The sequence below is a fragment of the Leucoraja erinacea genome, chromosome 4 (genome assembly GCF_028641065.1).
Source record: "Leucoraja erinacea ecotype New England chromosome 4, Leri_hhj_1, whole genome shotgun sequence".
Lineage (NCBI taxonomy): Eukaryota > Metazoa > Chordata > Chondrichthyes > Rajiformes > Rajidae > Leucoraja > Leucoraja erinaceus.
The window spans coordinates 58,771,079-58,787,233 of NC_073380.1; the positions used below are offsets into that span (position 1 = coordinate 58,771,079).

The 16,155-nt window shown below is 41.3% G+C and overlaps 1 protein-coding gene across 1 annotated transcript in view; it reads left to right on the forward strand.

Annotated features, from left to right (window-relative positions):
* cep192 (centrosomal protein 192) overlaps positions 1-16,155 on the forward strand; it is a 118,908-nt gene that overhangs the window by 268 nt on the left and 102,485 nt on the right. The window contains 7 exon segments of the mRNA XM_055634360.1: positions 1,553-1,741; positions 3,051-3,173; positions 4,525-4,667; positions 12,415-12,470; positions 12,957-13,104; positions 13,921-14,051; positions 15,464-15,541. Coding sequence (XP_055490335.1) covers positions 1,578-1,741; positions 3,051-3,173; positions 4,525-4,667; positions 12,415-12,470; positions 12,957-13,104; positions 13,921-14,051; positions 15,464-15,541 — 843 coding nt within the window. The 5' untranslated portion in view covers positions 1,553-1,577.

The window sequence follows — 16,155 nt, forward strand, 5'->3', positions numbered from 1 at the left end:
CTGCTGAAAAGTTTTTTGGTGTGTCACATAGAAAGGAAAAGTTTAGATGCTGAAGCGCAATCCTCTTTATAATTGGTGTAGTTGGTGGTTGCAATGAAGGATTGGTGGAAGGCGATTCATTAATAGCATTTTACATGGAACTGGATAAATATTTGAATCATAAACCTGCAGAGATGTGAGGAGAGAGCGAATAGATGAGGGATTAAAACGGCCAGGTCCTCTTGTACGATGTTATTTTGCGATTGTTTTTATTATTAATGTTATAATAGAGATAGTTTTTAGGTATTTGTATACAACGAATATTTGATTACAAGCGCTCGACAACAGAACGCGAAACGCCACCTCTTGCGCTACCATAGACTTGTTTTCTCATTGTGTATTTCTACATTAATGTCATACTTTCTGCTTTCTTTCTCTTTTCACTCCTAGAATTTTTATAGAATTATTTTTTGTGTGTTGTCTGTGCCTGTGATGTTGCTGCAAACAAAATTTTCACTCCACCTGTACCTCACTAATGTTTATACAAACAACTCAATTTGACGTTTCTTGCAAGCAAAACACAGTGTTGGAGTGTCAAGATTGTACTGAAAGGGAACAATTAAATTCTTACTTACAGAAACAAAGCAGATTTGTAAACAGCATTCAAAAGATACAATAAATAAACATTTTAAAAGACTCAGTGAGTCAGGAAGCATCTGTGGAGGTAATGGGTCTTGCATGAAATTCTATGTTTCGGGTTGGATCCTTCAGACTTCATATTTATTTCAATGTATGTACTGACCAATTTCCCTCCGGGGATGAATAAAGTTGTATTGTATCGTAATTCCTTCACAAAATAATTGCAACTTGTTTAGCTGTGTAAAGTTCTGATTGTATTATTGAGTGTTTTTATTATGAGGATTTGAAATGTTTAAAAACTATTTCAAAAGTTTTAGAATAAATGTTAATATTATTGACAAAACCACAGCAATTTGTTTTGAACATATTGGCCCCAGTGTTCCTGACATTTTTTTTATCCTTCAATTTTGTAAGTGAATTTTTATTCTGTACCCAAGACTTTTTGGAAGTTATTTATGAATTCCACAAGAGCAAATTTCTATTACCTGAACTGTAGTAATGTGGGAGTCTCCTGTATCTAGGTGTTTATTGTGGCTGTTTTTGGAATAACAGGTACACATTTGGTCTCCATATCCATAGATTTGGCAGTGAGGAGGTGCAGCAAGGATTTGTTTTGTTTTTGTTTCAGTTCTGAAGAACAGTCATTAACCTGAAAAGTTACATTTCTTACTCGGAAGATAGTACCTAACCTGCTCAATAGAATTGAGGGTTTTTTAACAGAAATTTGTTTTGTAATCATTTTCCAGAAATGGACATTGTGAAGATTACCAAAGAGAACGTGTGTTATTTTGAAATGTTGTTTATTTATTATTACATTGTTATTTCTGACTTGGTCAGAAGGGCTACATCTGAACTGAAGTGACACATGTAATCAAAACTTGAAGATACATTGTTTTGCATGTATTTAACATGTTTATTTCTACTTTGCTTTCAGGTGACAATCAAATGCCCCGAACATAATGGAAAGTGTCAGGAACCTGGAAGATGAGACGTTTCCAAGTTTTTTGTTGCAGTCTGTCAGGAGCGATAGCAGTGAAATGCTGGAAAATGTCACTGTTACTTCAAATTTTGGACTTCCTGTGGCTGCCTCAACAGTTGCTAAAAAATATGATATGGGTAGTAGGTGAGGTTTTTGTCTAAATAAACATTTTATATATGGGAACAGGAAAAGCATTTAGCCCGTTAAGTCTGTACAGATCTCCAATAATTCCATATGAAGCTCCCTTTTCCCTATATCCAGAGTCGGAGTTCTGCAGCACTGAAAGAGGTGCTTTGACCCACCATGTCTCATCTCTATGCCCATTTACACTAATCCCATTTGATCTTCATCCTTCTCTGCCTTACCTATTTAAATATCTGGTATGAAAGTTTACATTATAGTGATTGCATCTGACTCTACCACCACTTTGGCAGTAAGTTTTAGATAGCATCCAATTGTTTTGGGGCAAGGAAAATGTCCCCCTCAAATCCTCTGTAAAACTCATTTCTCTCACCTTAAACCTTTGGTCTCTATTTTGATGCCCTTCCTATGTGAGAGAAAAAAATCCTACCCTATCTGCTTCTCTTGCTTAAAGATATCTCTGACAAATTCCAAATGTACTATTGTTAACTGCTCATTCAAGTGTGAGTAAAGACACCTCTGAAATGATGTTATTGTTCCTGCTTCTACCATCTCATGCAACTCATTCCAGATAACAGCTATGTATCTTTTTAAAATCTCCCTCCATACCTTAAAATTGTGCCCTGTAGTTTTAGACATCCTGCGCTGTGCCACTGGACCTTGTGTAAAGTCCCAATAGCAGAACATGAACTTAGTGAGGAATCTGACTGAAAAATATGTTCCCATTTTGCTCTGTCATGAGGTCAGCAATTCCACATCTTTTGCTTATAACTTTTAAGCTATGGGATGACGTACATTTAAGAAGCATTGGTGGTGGAAGAAGAACAAGTTCAGTAGATGGCAATGCTGGGAATGTATTTGCGGACTGTCTGTTTTTGCAGCTGTTTGTTTTTGATAGGGCATCTTCAGGGCACTTCCATGTAACCTGATTGCAACTGGAATGCTCGCCTGCCTTACAAAACCGTGCAGAGCTGCTATTGTCGAGGAAACTCATCTTTTCACATATGAATTATTGGGTATTTTTAAAGTGGGGGTTGGCAAGTTCTTGTTTGGTAAAGATGTCAAAGGTTATGGGGAGAAGGCTGAGGAATGGGGTTCGGAGGGAAAGATAGATCATGATTGAATGGTGAACTAGACTCATTGGGTCGAATGACCTAATTCTGTTCCTATGACTTATGGACACATTAGTTAAGTCTACAATCTTTGGGAGACAAGTTCAAAAAGTATCAGGCTATTGAAATGACAGCATTATTGTTTCCTCAGCAAACAGATGATTATGCAATTTACATAGGAATTTGTATTTTTCTTGCAGAATTCCAGATACACAAACTTCATACTTGGAAGAAGGAAGGCTTTCTGTCATGGAAGCACATCAACGTCGTGTTTCAAATTCTGAAACCTGTAAAAGATTTGTCCTTAGTTTTAAAGATGATTTGTAAGTATTCAGTTGATATTAGGCTTGATATGTACTGTCATCAGATAATGCTGACAAGCCTTAGCATTTGCATTGAGAACATAAATGCCAACCTATCAACCTAAGAAAAACTCTCATGGAAAATGAAAAACGTAAGCTTGTGACAACATTAACAATCATTTTCTACATTAAATTTGCATACTTATCTTTCTGCGCATTTCATCAATCTGTCTGCCAGGTGCGGTCTGATATCTTTCTCGTTGTAATTATAATTGAACGTTTTGCGTTATCTATGAACTTGTGTTATGTTTTCTCGCAACCAAGTTCAGTGCAATTTGGATTATATAAACACAGTGACCCTTGGGTCACATCACTTCTCTCATATCTCATGTGTTTACTGTGTTTTAGCTCTCTGTTTTCTGCTCTCAGACATGTATCCACATTGATTTTCTCCACTCCATCAGCTTCTATATATAGTCCTGATTTAAAAAAAATATATATATGCAGAGGTATTTCTAAATGTATTTGAAGACGTTGTGGTGCATCTTAACAAAAGACGCAAGCATATTCTTGAAACAAATTCTACCAAAATAGAATGACTGTCTTTGTGGAACACGAAACTTCAAAATAAAACATCCTGCTTGTCAATTTAATTGTCAATTTGCCCAGAGTCAAATCATGGATGTTCATTGATTGTCTCAACTGTCACTCAAATGCAGAAACAATTATCCTGTATATTACAGTTACCAAAACAATATATTTCATTAAAGTTTAAGAAAGAATTGCAGATGCTGGTAAAATCGAAGGTAGACAAAAATGCTGGAGAAACTCAGCGGATGAGGCGGCATCTATGGAGAGAAGGAATAGGCGACGTTTCGGGTCGAGACCCTTCTTCAGATTGTCGTGGGGGGGGGGGTCGGGAAAAAGAAAGGAAGATGCTGAGAAAGTAGGCTTGTGGGAGAGCTGGGGGGAGGGGAAGGTGGGCGAAAGCAAGGACTATCTAAAATTGGAGGTCAATATTCATACCGCTGGGGTGCAAAGTAGTTGGAATGCTTTGGAGTAATTTGGTAATCTCAATTGTGAAATTAAGTGCAATTGCAAACCTGATGCATTTTGCTGTAGGATCTTTCGGAAATATCCTGTAGGTTGTGTATTCTGATTTGATTAAAATCATTGATATTTATCATTTTGATTTGAGGCAAGGATTACATTTTGGACAAACCTTTAAAAAAAAATGTTGGTAGTATTTAGGATAAATTGTTATTAAATTGATGGTGGCTTATATCCTCATATTACCAAATAAATAAAGAACGTTTAAAATATTGTTATGTCATTGCCTTTTCTGTAATTTCATTCATTTGTTTCTTGGTAGAGAAACCTTCGATGATTTCATTGGTGCTCGCATGGATGAACTTGATTCTTCTGCATCAGAAGGAAATGCACAACATGGGTTATCAAGCCAGTTCCACCACAGTCGTGGTGCCAAATCCAGGATAGCTATTGAAAGTCTTGATGGTATGTTGGGGTCGCTGGAAATACATGCTCTTTAAACTAGACTTGTTTTATTCCTTGAGTATAATAAATAAACTTTACAGCAAATTCATTCAACAAAGTTAATTGAAATTATGGTAACCAAAATTAAATTTGAATTATAAGGGAAAATATAACAATAACAAATTATTTCAATACATACTTGCAAATGGACATTAAGTTAAAATGCTCTTTTATTGTAATTGGGACTATGCTATTGGGAGAAAATATCAGACTTAAGCAGACTGGCTTGCACAGACAATGGACACCAGCTTGGTGAACCAAATCATACCATGTGTGCAGAAACGATCCCTCAAATCAAGTAAACTGATTCGACTGGTACAATATTGTGTGCAAAGTAACCTGCTGCAGAATATGTTTTGTTTTGGAGGGTTTAATAATTTGATGTATTGACAGCTCCTCCTGACAATACCATACCTGGTAAGTCATTTGTTATCTCTAAAAGCTAAACCATGGTAAATTGTTTAATCTGCAGCAGCAGTGATCAGATACCAGAAATTGAAAACTTGATCTTGGTTTGATTTAATGCCCAATGATGAGACTCATTAGTGTTCTTTATGCTGCCAACATCGAAAGGCAGACTAAGGTACAGCTTGAAATTTTATAATCCACCAACATCTGGTGCACTTAGTATAGCGTTACTGAGCGCAATACAGTGTTGGAGATCAGCCAGCATTAGTGGAGGGAATGGATAGACATTCCTTTTGTGGTCCCCTCTCGCTACTCACCCATCTATGATTCCTGCTATTTGACCATGTTCTGACCCAGATTTGCTACTGCAGCCATGTGTATTCCCTCAACATTTGACTGCACTGTCGATTCGTATCACTTGCTAGACTTTGTCACACTCCCGTGACCCTTTTCCAGCTTTCTCTTCTCCCCCCCCACCCCCACTACAATGAATCTGAAAAAGGGTCCCAGTCCAAAATGTCATCCATTCCCTCCAGCACTTTGTTTTGCTCAAGATTCCTGCATCTGCGGTTCCTCATGTCTGTGTTTTACTACTGAGTGATTGAATTGTTTCAAAATCAGAAGTCATTAAGGTACCACATGGCAGTGGCTATAAGAGTGGACAAATAATCCAAAGGTAGACACAAAAAGCGGAAATAACTCAGTGGGACAGGCAGCATCTCTGGAGGCTGAAGAAGGGTCTCGACCTCAAACGTCACCCATTTCTTCTCTCCAGAGCTGCTGCCTGTTCCGCTGAGTTACTCCAGCTTTTTGTGTCTCTTCGGTTTAAACCAGCATCTGCAGTTCCTTCTTATGCAAATAATCCAAAGGCTTTCACTGACCTAGAAAATAAGCCCATCCACCATGGTTTGGAAATGTTTTAATTCGGTTCTAATTTGGTAACAAAAGTAATATCGATTGAAGAAATATAGTACACAAATTTACAGAAAGAGGGGCAGGACAAAGCCTTGCAAGTAATACACGGAAACAAAGAACAGCAAATGCTGATTTACATCAAAGCTAGACATGAAGGGCTGGAGAAACTCTGCAGGTCGGGCAGCATTCCTTGGGGGGAAAAAGGATGGGTGATGCTTTGGGTTGGTTACCCATCCTTATTGAGTGTGAAGGGTCCCGACCCAAAATGTCACCCATCCTTTTTCTCCAGAGATGTTGCCTGATCCGCTCGGGTACTCCATCACTTTTTTTATCGATCTTAAGTAATAGGTGTATACAGATGAGGTCGGAGCAGGGAGGGGGGGAAAAGGCCAGAGATTGAAACGACAAAGTGTGAGAAAGAGGTATTGAAGAGTTGTGAATTATGAAGCTAGAGGAAGGAACAGGAGATATAGGAGGATCCTGACGTGGCCGCGACCGTTATGCTGAACATGCGTTTGATCTACCTGGGTCTACTGGATCTCCCAGTTGCTAACCATTTTAACTCGTCTTCTCATTCCCATTTACCTTTCTGTCCTGGGCCTCCTCGATTGCCAGAGTGAGGCCACACGCACACAGGATAAACAACACCTTGTATTCCGAAAATAGACACATGGTGCTGGAGTGGCTCGGCGGGACGGACAGCATCTCTGGAGAGGAGGAATGGGTGACGTTTCGGGTCGAGACTTCTTCTCGACCTGGGAAGTCACCTAGTCCTTCTCTCCAGGGATGCTGCTTGTCCCGCTGAGTTACTCCAGCATTTTGTGTCGATTTGAACCAACATCTGCAGCTCTTTCCTGCACACCTCGCATTCCATTTGGATAGCATACAACCCAACAGCATGAACATTTAATTCTCCAATTTTAGGTAACCAAATGCCCAAACCACCCTATCTACTCTGGCCCACCTGGACTGGCACCTATTTCTCTCTTCCCCTGGCATTCATTCCTCCAGCTTCACAATTGGCAACTCTTCAAGCCTTTTGTCTCGCACCTTCTGTCTTGTCATCTCTGGCTTTTGTCCAACCATCTGTCTATCGATTGCATGACCTGTTATGCAAATACTTTGCAGCAATTTTGCTCACAAGTTCTCATACGTATTAGCCTAGCTTTCACTAAACAGCATCCACAGTACGCTGCCTGGCCCACTGTGTTACTTCAGCATGCTCATTTTATTTGTAGTTCCCTCTTAAACACCTGCAGTTCCTTGTTTCCTTATCCACAAAATGCATTCTAATTGCAACTGACCCAGGCAAAGTTGCCATCTCAGGAGAAACCTCCAATGTAGATTTATGTGGTTATCAAAGAATATTTTAAAATACCAAAATCGACTATTTTAAAAAACGTGTTTATATCTGAAATTGCTTGTTTGATGTTGAGCTATTCCATTAGTTAAATACCTCGGCTGGTGTTCCTTACATATTTTCATCATTTGAAGGTTGCCTTGTCAGTGTAAATAAATGCAATGTACATATTTTTATGTCAAAGATTAGCTTGTGCCATGTGGATGTTTAGCAATTGCCATTTGGCACTTTGTGTAGGTCCAGGTGGTACGACTGACAGAGTATTCTCTCAAGCTGCCAGTCTGAAGAAGGGTTTCGACCCGAAACGTTGCCTATCCTTCGCTCCATAGATGCTGTTGCACCCGCTGAGTTTCTCCAGCTTTTTTGTGTACCTTAGAATATGACATCTGCTTAGCAACCAGATGTTAGCTGCAGCGAAGTTCAAGCTGTTTTATGTGAATCCTGCACTTGAGCAAGGATTCGAATGAAACAACCATGCAATAGAACACAAAGCTCGTCATTGTTTAAGTACTCATTATGTACTGCTTCATAATAAAATCAATTCCTTTTTTTTAATGTTGATTCAAATACATTTCAAATTAAATCAGTTTATCTTCACCTAAAAACACAAATGTCTATTAAATATTTGCATCATTCCAGGCCAAATTAATAAGGTGAATATTACTGATCTCCTCTAACTTAGTGCAGCTTTCCTGGGGGTGCACTTGGTCATAAGCTGAAACAGGCCTTTCCCTTTGTGACCTCCTAGTTTAGTTTATAATTGTCACGTGTACCAAGGTACAGTGAAAAGCTTTTTCTTTGCATGCTATTCAGTCAGCAGAAAGACTGCATAATTACTATCAAGCCGTTCACATTGTACAGTTACAGGATAAGGGTAATTGATTGATTGATAATTAAGGGCTAAGGGAATCGAGGGATATGAGGAAAGACCATAACGGGGTACTAATTTTGGACGATCAGCCATGATCATATTGAATGGCGGTGCTGGCTTGAAGGGCCGAATGGCCTACTCCTGCACCTATTTTCCATGTCTAAAGGGCCTGTCCCACTTGGGCTGTCATTTGCCGCCTGGAGCGGGTGACGTCATTTGAAGATGGACAGAAAATGCAAGAGTAACTCAGCGGGACCAGCAGCATCTCTGAAGAGAAGGAATAGGTGATGTTTCGGGTCGAGACTCTTCAGTATGAGGAAGGGTCTCGACCCGAAACGTCACCCATTCCTTCTCTCCAGAGATGCTGCTGGTCCCGCTGAGTTGCTCCTGCATTTAGTGTCTATCTCGAATCGTCTTGGCCTCGCTCTAGGAGTGCAAGGCTCTCACTTAACTTTTTTTCCTGTTGCCAGTCGGGCAACTTTGGCAGCTTTTTAGGTTGCCAAATGACAGTTTAGGTGGTCATTTAAGACGGTTTGCATAACGCATGCGATAATGTGCTCGGACGAAGTGCGTAGTTACCAGTCAGAATTATGCGTATAATTGTTTAATGCTTCTAATGTAGGGCTCTCGCTTAACCTTTTTTCCCTGTTGCCAGCTGGGCAACATTGGCAGCTTTTTAGGTTGCCAAATGACATTTTAGGTGGTCATTTAAGATGGCTTGCATGACACGTGCTCGGACAAAGTGCGTAATTACCAGTCGGAATTATGCTCAATGAAGCATTCGCATATTATTTCTGCTTCAAATAAGGTCACAAACTAAACATTCACCAATCAAGACATGATATATATACCACAATGACAAGCAGCTAAATTATAATACAGTATCTCAACTCTTTTTACACATTGCAATTAATGCAATTTCTATTAGTTCTTTCCACTTCCAAACAAAAATGTGGTTGGATTATTCAGTGTGTGATTAACCTGTGTCAATAAATCCTGGACCATGGTAACATTATATGCTTAACCATGCACACTACAGATTGATGCAAGCATCTTTTCTGTGAAGGACCGAAAATTACCATGACATGGCCATAGCATAGGTCGTAATTGCTATTGGTACAGAAACACTCTCGCTTCCCACATAATTTATCCATAACAAAATATACAGGTTGCAAGGACATTTCTAAAGGCATTTTATGATAACAGCTGTTAAAACCGACTATACCCATCTGACAGGTTAAACATTACATTAACTGACAAGCGATGACCAAAGGACATAACTGCAGCAAATGTTCTTTTGGTAATATGTTTAAAGGTGTCAAAACGCCACATTACCGGACATTCAGATTGGATCTACGTGTTGTGAACAGCAATCAAGATACCCAGTTTGTACGCACCAGATTAAAAAAAAATAATTGATAAACGCTTTTCCATCATTTCCATTTCAGAATTAACGTTAAAATTTCAACCGAAATATCTCCTGACCAAATTTGTGATGTATATGACCGACTGTAGAAGTAAAACCTGGTTAAATCCAACGTATAGTTGTGAATGTTTCTCATTAAATAACTACAGTACTGATACTTCATATTAAGAGCATTGATTTGCAGTTAAAATGAATTCTGTAATAACGTGTCAACGGTAGCAGTAACAATAGAACACTGTGGTTTTAATGTTTCACGTGTTCACAATTTAATGAATCCATCTTTATGGACTAAAACTAAAACAAATAATAACATTGGGAATTAAAACACATTTGATTGCATTCCGTTATCAAATATAGTCAATGTTCGCTCGGAAGACATTTCCAGCACAATAGGGTGGGGGTGGGGGTGTGAATCAGTGTGGGGTGGATAGATGGCGGGGGGAGAGGGGGTTTAGAAGTCAGTCGGTGCGGAATGGATGGATTGAGGCAGGTGAATTAGTACGTGTTGGTTGGAGTATGTAAAATTGTGAGGGGAGAGCACGGGGGATGTCAGTGGTATTTGGATGGGGCGGGGGATCAGTACAGGATGAATGGGGAGGGGGGGTTACTGCAGGATGAATGGGGGGGGGGGGGGGGGGATTGGTGCAGGATGAATGGGGGGGATCAGTACAGTGTGGATCGGAGGGTCTGTGCAGGATGAATGGGAGATCACTACAGGATGATTGAGGGGATCAGTACAGGATGAATGGGATGGGTTCAGCACAGGATGAATGGGGAACCAGTACAGGATGAATGGGTGTAGACAAAAGTGCTGGAGAAACTCAGCGGGTGAGGCAACATCTATGAAGCGAAGGAAATAGGCAACGTTTCGGGTCGAGACACTTCTTCAGACTGTTCCCACAATTCTTCTTGAATGGGGGGGATCAGTACAGGATGGATGGGGGTGGTATCAGTGCAGGATGAATAGGGGGTGGTCAGTACAGGATGAATGGAGGTGGTCAGTACAGTGTGGATCGGAGGGTCTGTGCAGGATGAATGGAGGGGGAGGATCAGTACAGGATGAATGGGGGATCAGTAAAAGATGAATGAGGGGATCGGTATAGGATGAATGAGGGGATCGGTACAGGATGAATGGAGGGATCAGTAAAAGAAGATTGGGGAGGTCACTACTGGATGGATGGGGGGGGGGGGGGGGGGTCGGTGCAGGGTAAATGGTCAGGTGGGTCAGTACGGGATGAATGGGGGGATAAGTGCAGGATGAATGGGAAGGGGGGTCAGTACAGGATGAATTGGGGGACCAATGTAGGATGGATGGGGGGGTGGCAGGAGAATCAATGCGAGGTGGATAGGGAGATCAGTGCAGGATGAATATATGGGGGGGGTAGATGGGGAGGGGAGCACAGGGGATATCAGTGAAGATTGAATAGAGGCGGGAATGGGGATCAATGCGGGATGGAGAGGAGGGGTCTCAGGATAAGGGAGGTGGATGGGGGCGTACGATAGAGAGGGGGGGGGAAGGAGCCGAGGAGGTGGGGAGGAAGGAAGGTCGGCGCTCCTCGGACAACATCACCCCGCTGCCTTGGCCGTCCCTGTCCACCGCCTCCAAAGGGGGAGGCGGTTGGGATCTCCTCGCCACCGCTCTCGCCTCCTCCGCCAGCCAACAGCAATGTGCGGGACCGAGCGGTGCAGCTCAAAGATCCTATAGCTATAGGATCTTTGGTGCAGCTGCTTCAGACGGCGGATGGAGGCCTCTCCCTCCTCCTGGCCTTGGCGTGCGGGAGTTTTTTTTTTTTAAAGCACCGTTGGCAGAGTGGCAAGCAGCGGCCGCTATCAGGGCGGGTGGGGTGCGGGAGGAGGAGATGGAGCCTCTGTTCGGGGCCACTGCTGCCGCTGTTCGGGGCCCGTCATTCGCTCCGACCCTTCGTCACCACGCACCTAGTATCTTTGTCCTGCAATACAGCCGCCGCCGACACGAAACGTCATTTTCCTTTTCTCCAGAGATGTTGCCTGACCCACAGAGTTACTCCAGTTTCTTGTGTCTATCTTCGGTATAAAACAGTATCTGCGTGCCAAGCCGGGCGAAATTACTCGGCGTTTAGGTTGCCCGGTGGCACTTTGGGTGGTCATTGGCACCCGGGCAACCTTTAATTTCGAGCCCTGGGGGGGGTGGATCCGGATCCGCAACGGCCATGAGCCCCGGGCTGAGCTTGGCGATCGTTTGCCTGCTTCTGCTGCTGTTGGAGGTGAGACGTTGCGCCACGCCAAGGTCTTGGGCCTGTCCGTCCGTCAGTTACGCGACAGGCCGGTGGCAAGTGAAGATGTTGCTGAGGGCGAAGTCCACACTCCTCCACACCACTCCACACTCCTAAACACAACTCCATGCGCTAGCAGGCTGCGTAAATGGCGCGCGAATGACAGCCAAGTGGGACAGGCCCTTAAGTCTACGAATGATGTTGTCCCGTGTGATTTCAGATCTCCCCAATATGGCTGCCTCAGCGATTCACCAAACCACTAAATGCAACAAATTGCCTCCATGTTTATAGCATCGTGGTGCACCTTCACCACTCAAGCTGCAGCACTTAAAGAAAGTTGTCAACTACCACCTTCCTTAAAAATAGCCAATAACCTCTGGACTTGTCACACTGCAACTTCATTCTGAGAGTAACTTGACATGTTTGAAAATTGGATAAAATGTTGATGATTAACATGAACTGCTTGCTTTTTGCAGAGATTTCTTCTGGGTCAAATACTTTGACTGATCAGCCCAGCAAAAAGAAAAATGAGGTAATTACAGAAAATGCCATAATTTTTCAGGAAATGTAGCATTGTCTACTTTAAATCCAAATCCTGGTAATTTAAAATAAATGGATATATTTAGCAAATTAGGCATCATCTGTGGAGTGAGAGCGAGAGAAAGTAGTAGAATTTGTTTCATGATAATGTCCTTGCATCCACTGAGTACAGTCTGCAAGAACAGCTTTTCAGTTGCAGGGCAAAGTGAGGGATTGGGATAACTAAGCCAATGTTTGTGCTGTGGTAGAGGTCCAGAGAGCCTGAATAACAAGTGCTCTCTTTGATCTCACTGAGTTCACTGAAAATTTTATTGTGTCAAAATAAAAGTGAAACAAAATGAAATTGTGGTATTGATGGATGTAACATCCAGTAATCTGAAACATCTGCTATTCTGGCACCTCAAAACTAAAGGGTACCAGATTATCAGAAGTTTTACTCTAAATTTGAATATCTAATGGTCTGTTCCACACTCACTAGGTTGCTACCATGAGGGAATCTGTGAACTGTCCTGCCTCAAGACGAACAGGTGTGGCACTTGGCACGGAGCAACGCAGTGGCAGCCTAACTAGTTTGTTAGAAGATGAAAAGCTCCTATCACTGGCAAGTTTAGAAGAGCTGTCCACAGGTATAGTGCACAAACAAGTCGCCTTGCTTCCCCTTTTTATAATTAAGCCGTAAAAATGTGAAATGTAATATACGTAAACCACTTTAAAAACAAGGTGATTGTGGTTTAATTGGCCACCCCCGGGGATGGGGCTCTCGGGTGGGGACGGGACGGGGATGGTCCAGTGGCGGTTCGGCAGCGATTGCAGCGCCGGAGACCGGGATCGCTCCTGGCTGCGGTGCAGGTCTGCCGAGAGTGTTTTGGCTCGTCTCTCCTCCAATCATCGCGCTCTATCCTCAGCCCCTCCTCCCTACTACTCTACTTCCGCCTCTGACCGACACCTCCCTCCTCCAATGGTCTGTTTTGGAAGCGCCGTGGTGGAGTGGCAGCAGCGGCTGGACCCGCGGAGTTACTCCAGTTTTTTGTGTCTATCTTCGGTATAAACCAAGTTGCCAAGCCAGGCAAAATGACTCGCCGTTTAGGTTGCCCGGCGGCACTTTGAGTGGTCTGTGGCACCCGGGCAACCGTTAATTTCGAGCCCGGTAATGCGTTTAAAGAGAACATGGGGAAATCAAGCCAGGTGAGTCAAATACCACACCATCAAATCATCAAATATGAAACCATCATAGTTGTACTGTATGACCACTTGCCCTATTTCCCTTGCATTTTCTTCGCTGTTAGTGCAAATATTTTGCTACTTGTATTTTTAACATATTTTTGAGTCCATTCTTTATCATAACTCAAAATGTAAAAATGTTCTCTTCACCTCGCAGTTTGTCAGCTACATGTATACATCATCTTTGGCTGCGCATGTTTTCACTGTATTTATTCCAACAGATGATGAGTTTGATGCAGATGTCTTTCGGGATGATAGACTGGAAGCATATTTCAAAAAGTTGGTACCATTAGAAATGCAGAGGGGTCATATTGAAGGACAGGAGCTTCCTGAAGTCCACTCTACAGTTCAGGTAATCCGCAAGTCCAAGATCTCGTTCTCGATCCCGGTCTCATTCACGATCAAAATCGCGATCCCGATCCAGATCGCCTTCTGTTGAGAGTGCTGAATAAATGTATTTGTCAATTCATAATTTGGACTGATATCCTAAGTAAGTAAGCCTTCAGCCAGGTGTCACCAGGGAAAAAACTGTAATCATGCTGCACATCTATGCCCAATTTTTAAAGTGTAAAATAAAATGTAATTTGCTTTCGTTAAACACTGGGTCAAGATATTAGCTGGTCTTGTGGTAATGCAAATCATCAAGAGCATTTACCTCCTCAAAAGTTTTTTTTTTAATTAAAAAAATATATATATATATCCCTCATTGGCTGAAAGTTTGAGTGGTAAAGGTCCAATATTTTTCAGGTTACATTTATGCAGCAATTCCCACAGGTTAGTGTGTTGATCTTCCCAATGAGACTGAGCCACTCATTTTCCAAGGTCCCAATTGTATACACATTATCTTTAAAATATTTCACTGAAGTTAACATTTTCACTCATTTCTTGTACTAATTGTTGAATTTTAAATGGCTAAACAGACTTCAAGATTTGATTTAGTTATGTCCCATTAAAATACTTGTTGACAGTTTTACAGAAATTCTTTGGTTCTGATTGAAAGATACAGCTTGGAAACAGGCCCTCTCCATGCGACCATGATTCGCCCATTCACGTTACTATGTGATCTCACTTTCACATCCACACCCTACATTCTAGAGGCAATTTATAGAGGTCAATTAACCTACAAATTCGTATATCTTTGGGATGTGGGAGCATCTGGAGAAAATTCTACGATCACTGGGAAAACATGCAAACTCCACACAGACAGCATCTAAAGTCAGGATCGAACTTGGGTCTCTGGTGCTATGAGATAGCGACTCTATGAACTGCTTCACTATGCCACCCCTATTGCTAATATATTTTCCATCAATAATCCTTGGTAAATGTGACAAACTCAGCAAGCCCAGAAAATAAATCAAAATAATTTAAGTCACCTTGAACTGTAGCAAGACAAATCTTTCTGACTGAAGAAAGTTATGAATACACCACCCATCCTTTTGTTCAACCTTTGAATACCACATAACTCGTGTATATGTAGCATATTATGGACATTATCACCCTATTTTTCATCAATATATCAGTAGACAAATAACTGTTGCCTCTCTCAAGTTCTGTCAAACGACCTGTCATTTTTATTTTTCAAGCTCTGCAGACCATTTTACTGTGACACTACATTGTAAAGTGTAGAATGTATTGTTTCTTTTGCTATTTGTTTAGTACAGCCCTGCGCAACAAACAGATGTGTCTGAGAACATCTGCAATGGCGTACTGCATGGAAGTGAAGATTTTGAACCAAGAATTCTCAATCTACCTTTTCTGTTTTAGGAGATCAATGAGCATGAATTGGATTCCTATTTGGGGAAATTAGGCAAAGCTCCTTTGCAGCCATTGGATTGTGATGAGGTAGGGAATTTGGCTATTCAATGAAGGTTTAACTGATTTTTTTTTTTTAATTTCAATTCAAAATGTTCTAAGGAAACTAAATAAATCTCTCACAGGTAAAATTAATAAGGCATGCAGTCCAAAATAGCCCTTTCCCCTCCCAAATGCTATCATAGGTAGAATCATTCCACAAATGAAAATATTTTGAATACAATTATCACATCATGTTCATATTACTTTCTATTGAGTGGTTATGTCTGCACTGTCTGAAGAACCTGGTTAGTTGGTGTGCAGTTAAATGGGAATCAAATGGAAATGCATAGCAAGTCCTCCTGATGCCTATTATCTGCTTGAACCCAGCCAGGTGGGTTAAAACGAGGCAACTCAAAAATCAGCACCACTGGGAACTTGTTAATAATATTGTAATTAATATTACAAATAATTAAAACATTGCAAATAATTTAACATTAAAATATTTTAAAGCTAAAATAGTGTCTGAGGATGATCTAAGAGATTCCCTTAGGAATGCGACAGTGAGACCAAAGTAGGATCCATAATGGAGGAGCCAAAAAAGATAATTCAAAGTAGGATCCATAAAAGATAATGTAGGCAATGTTACTGTCTATAATATACTA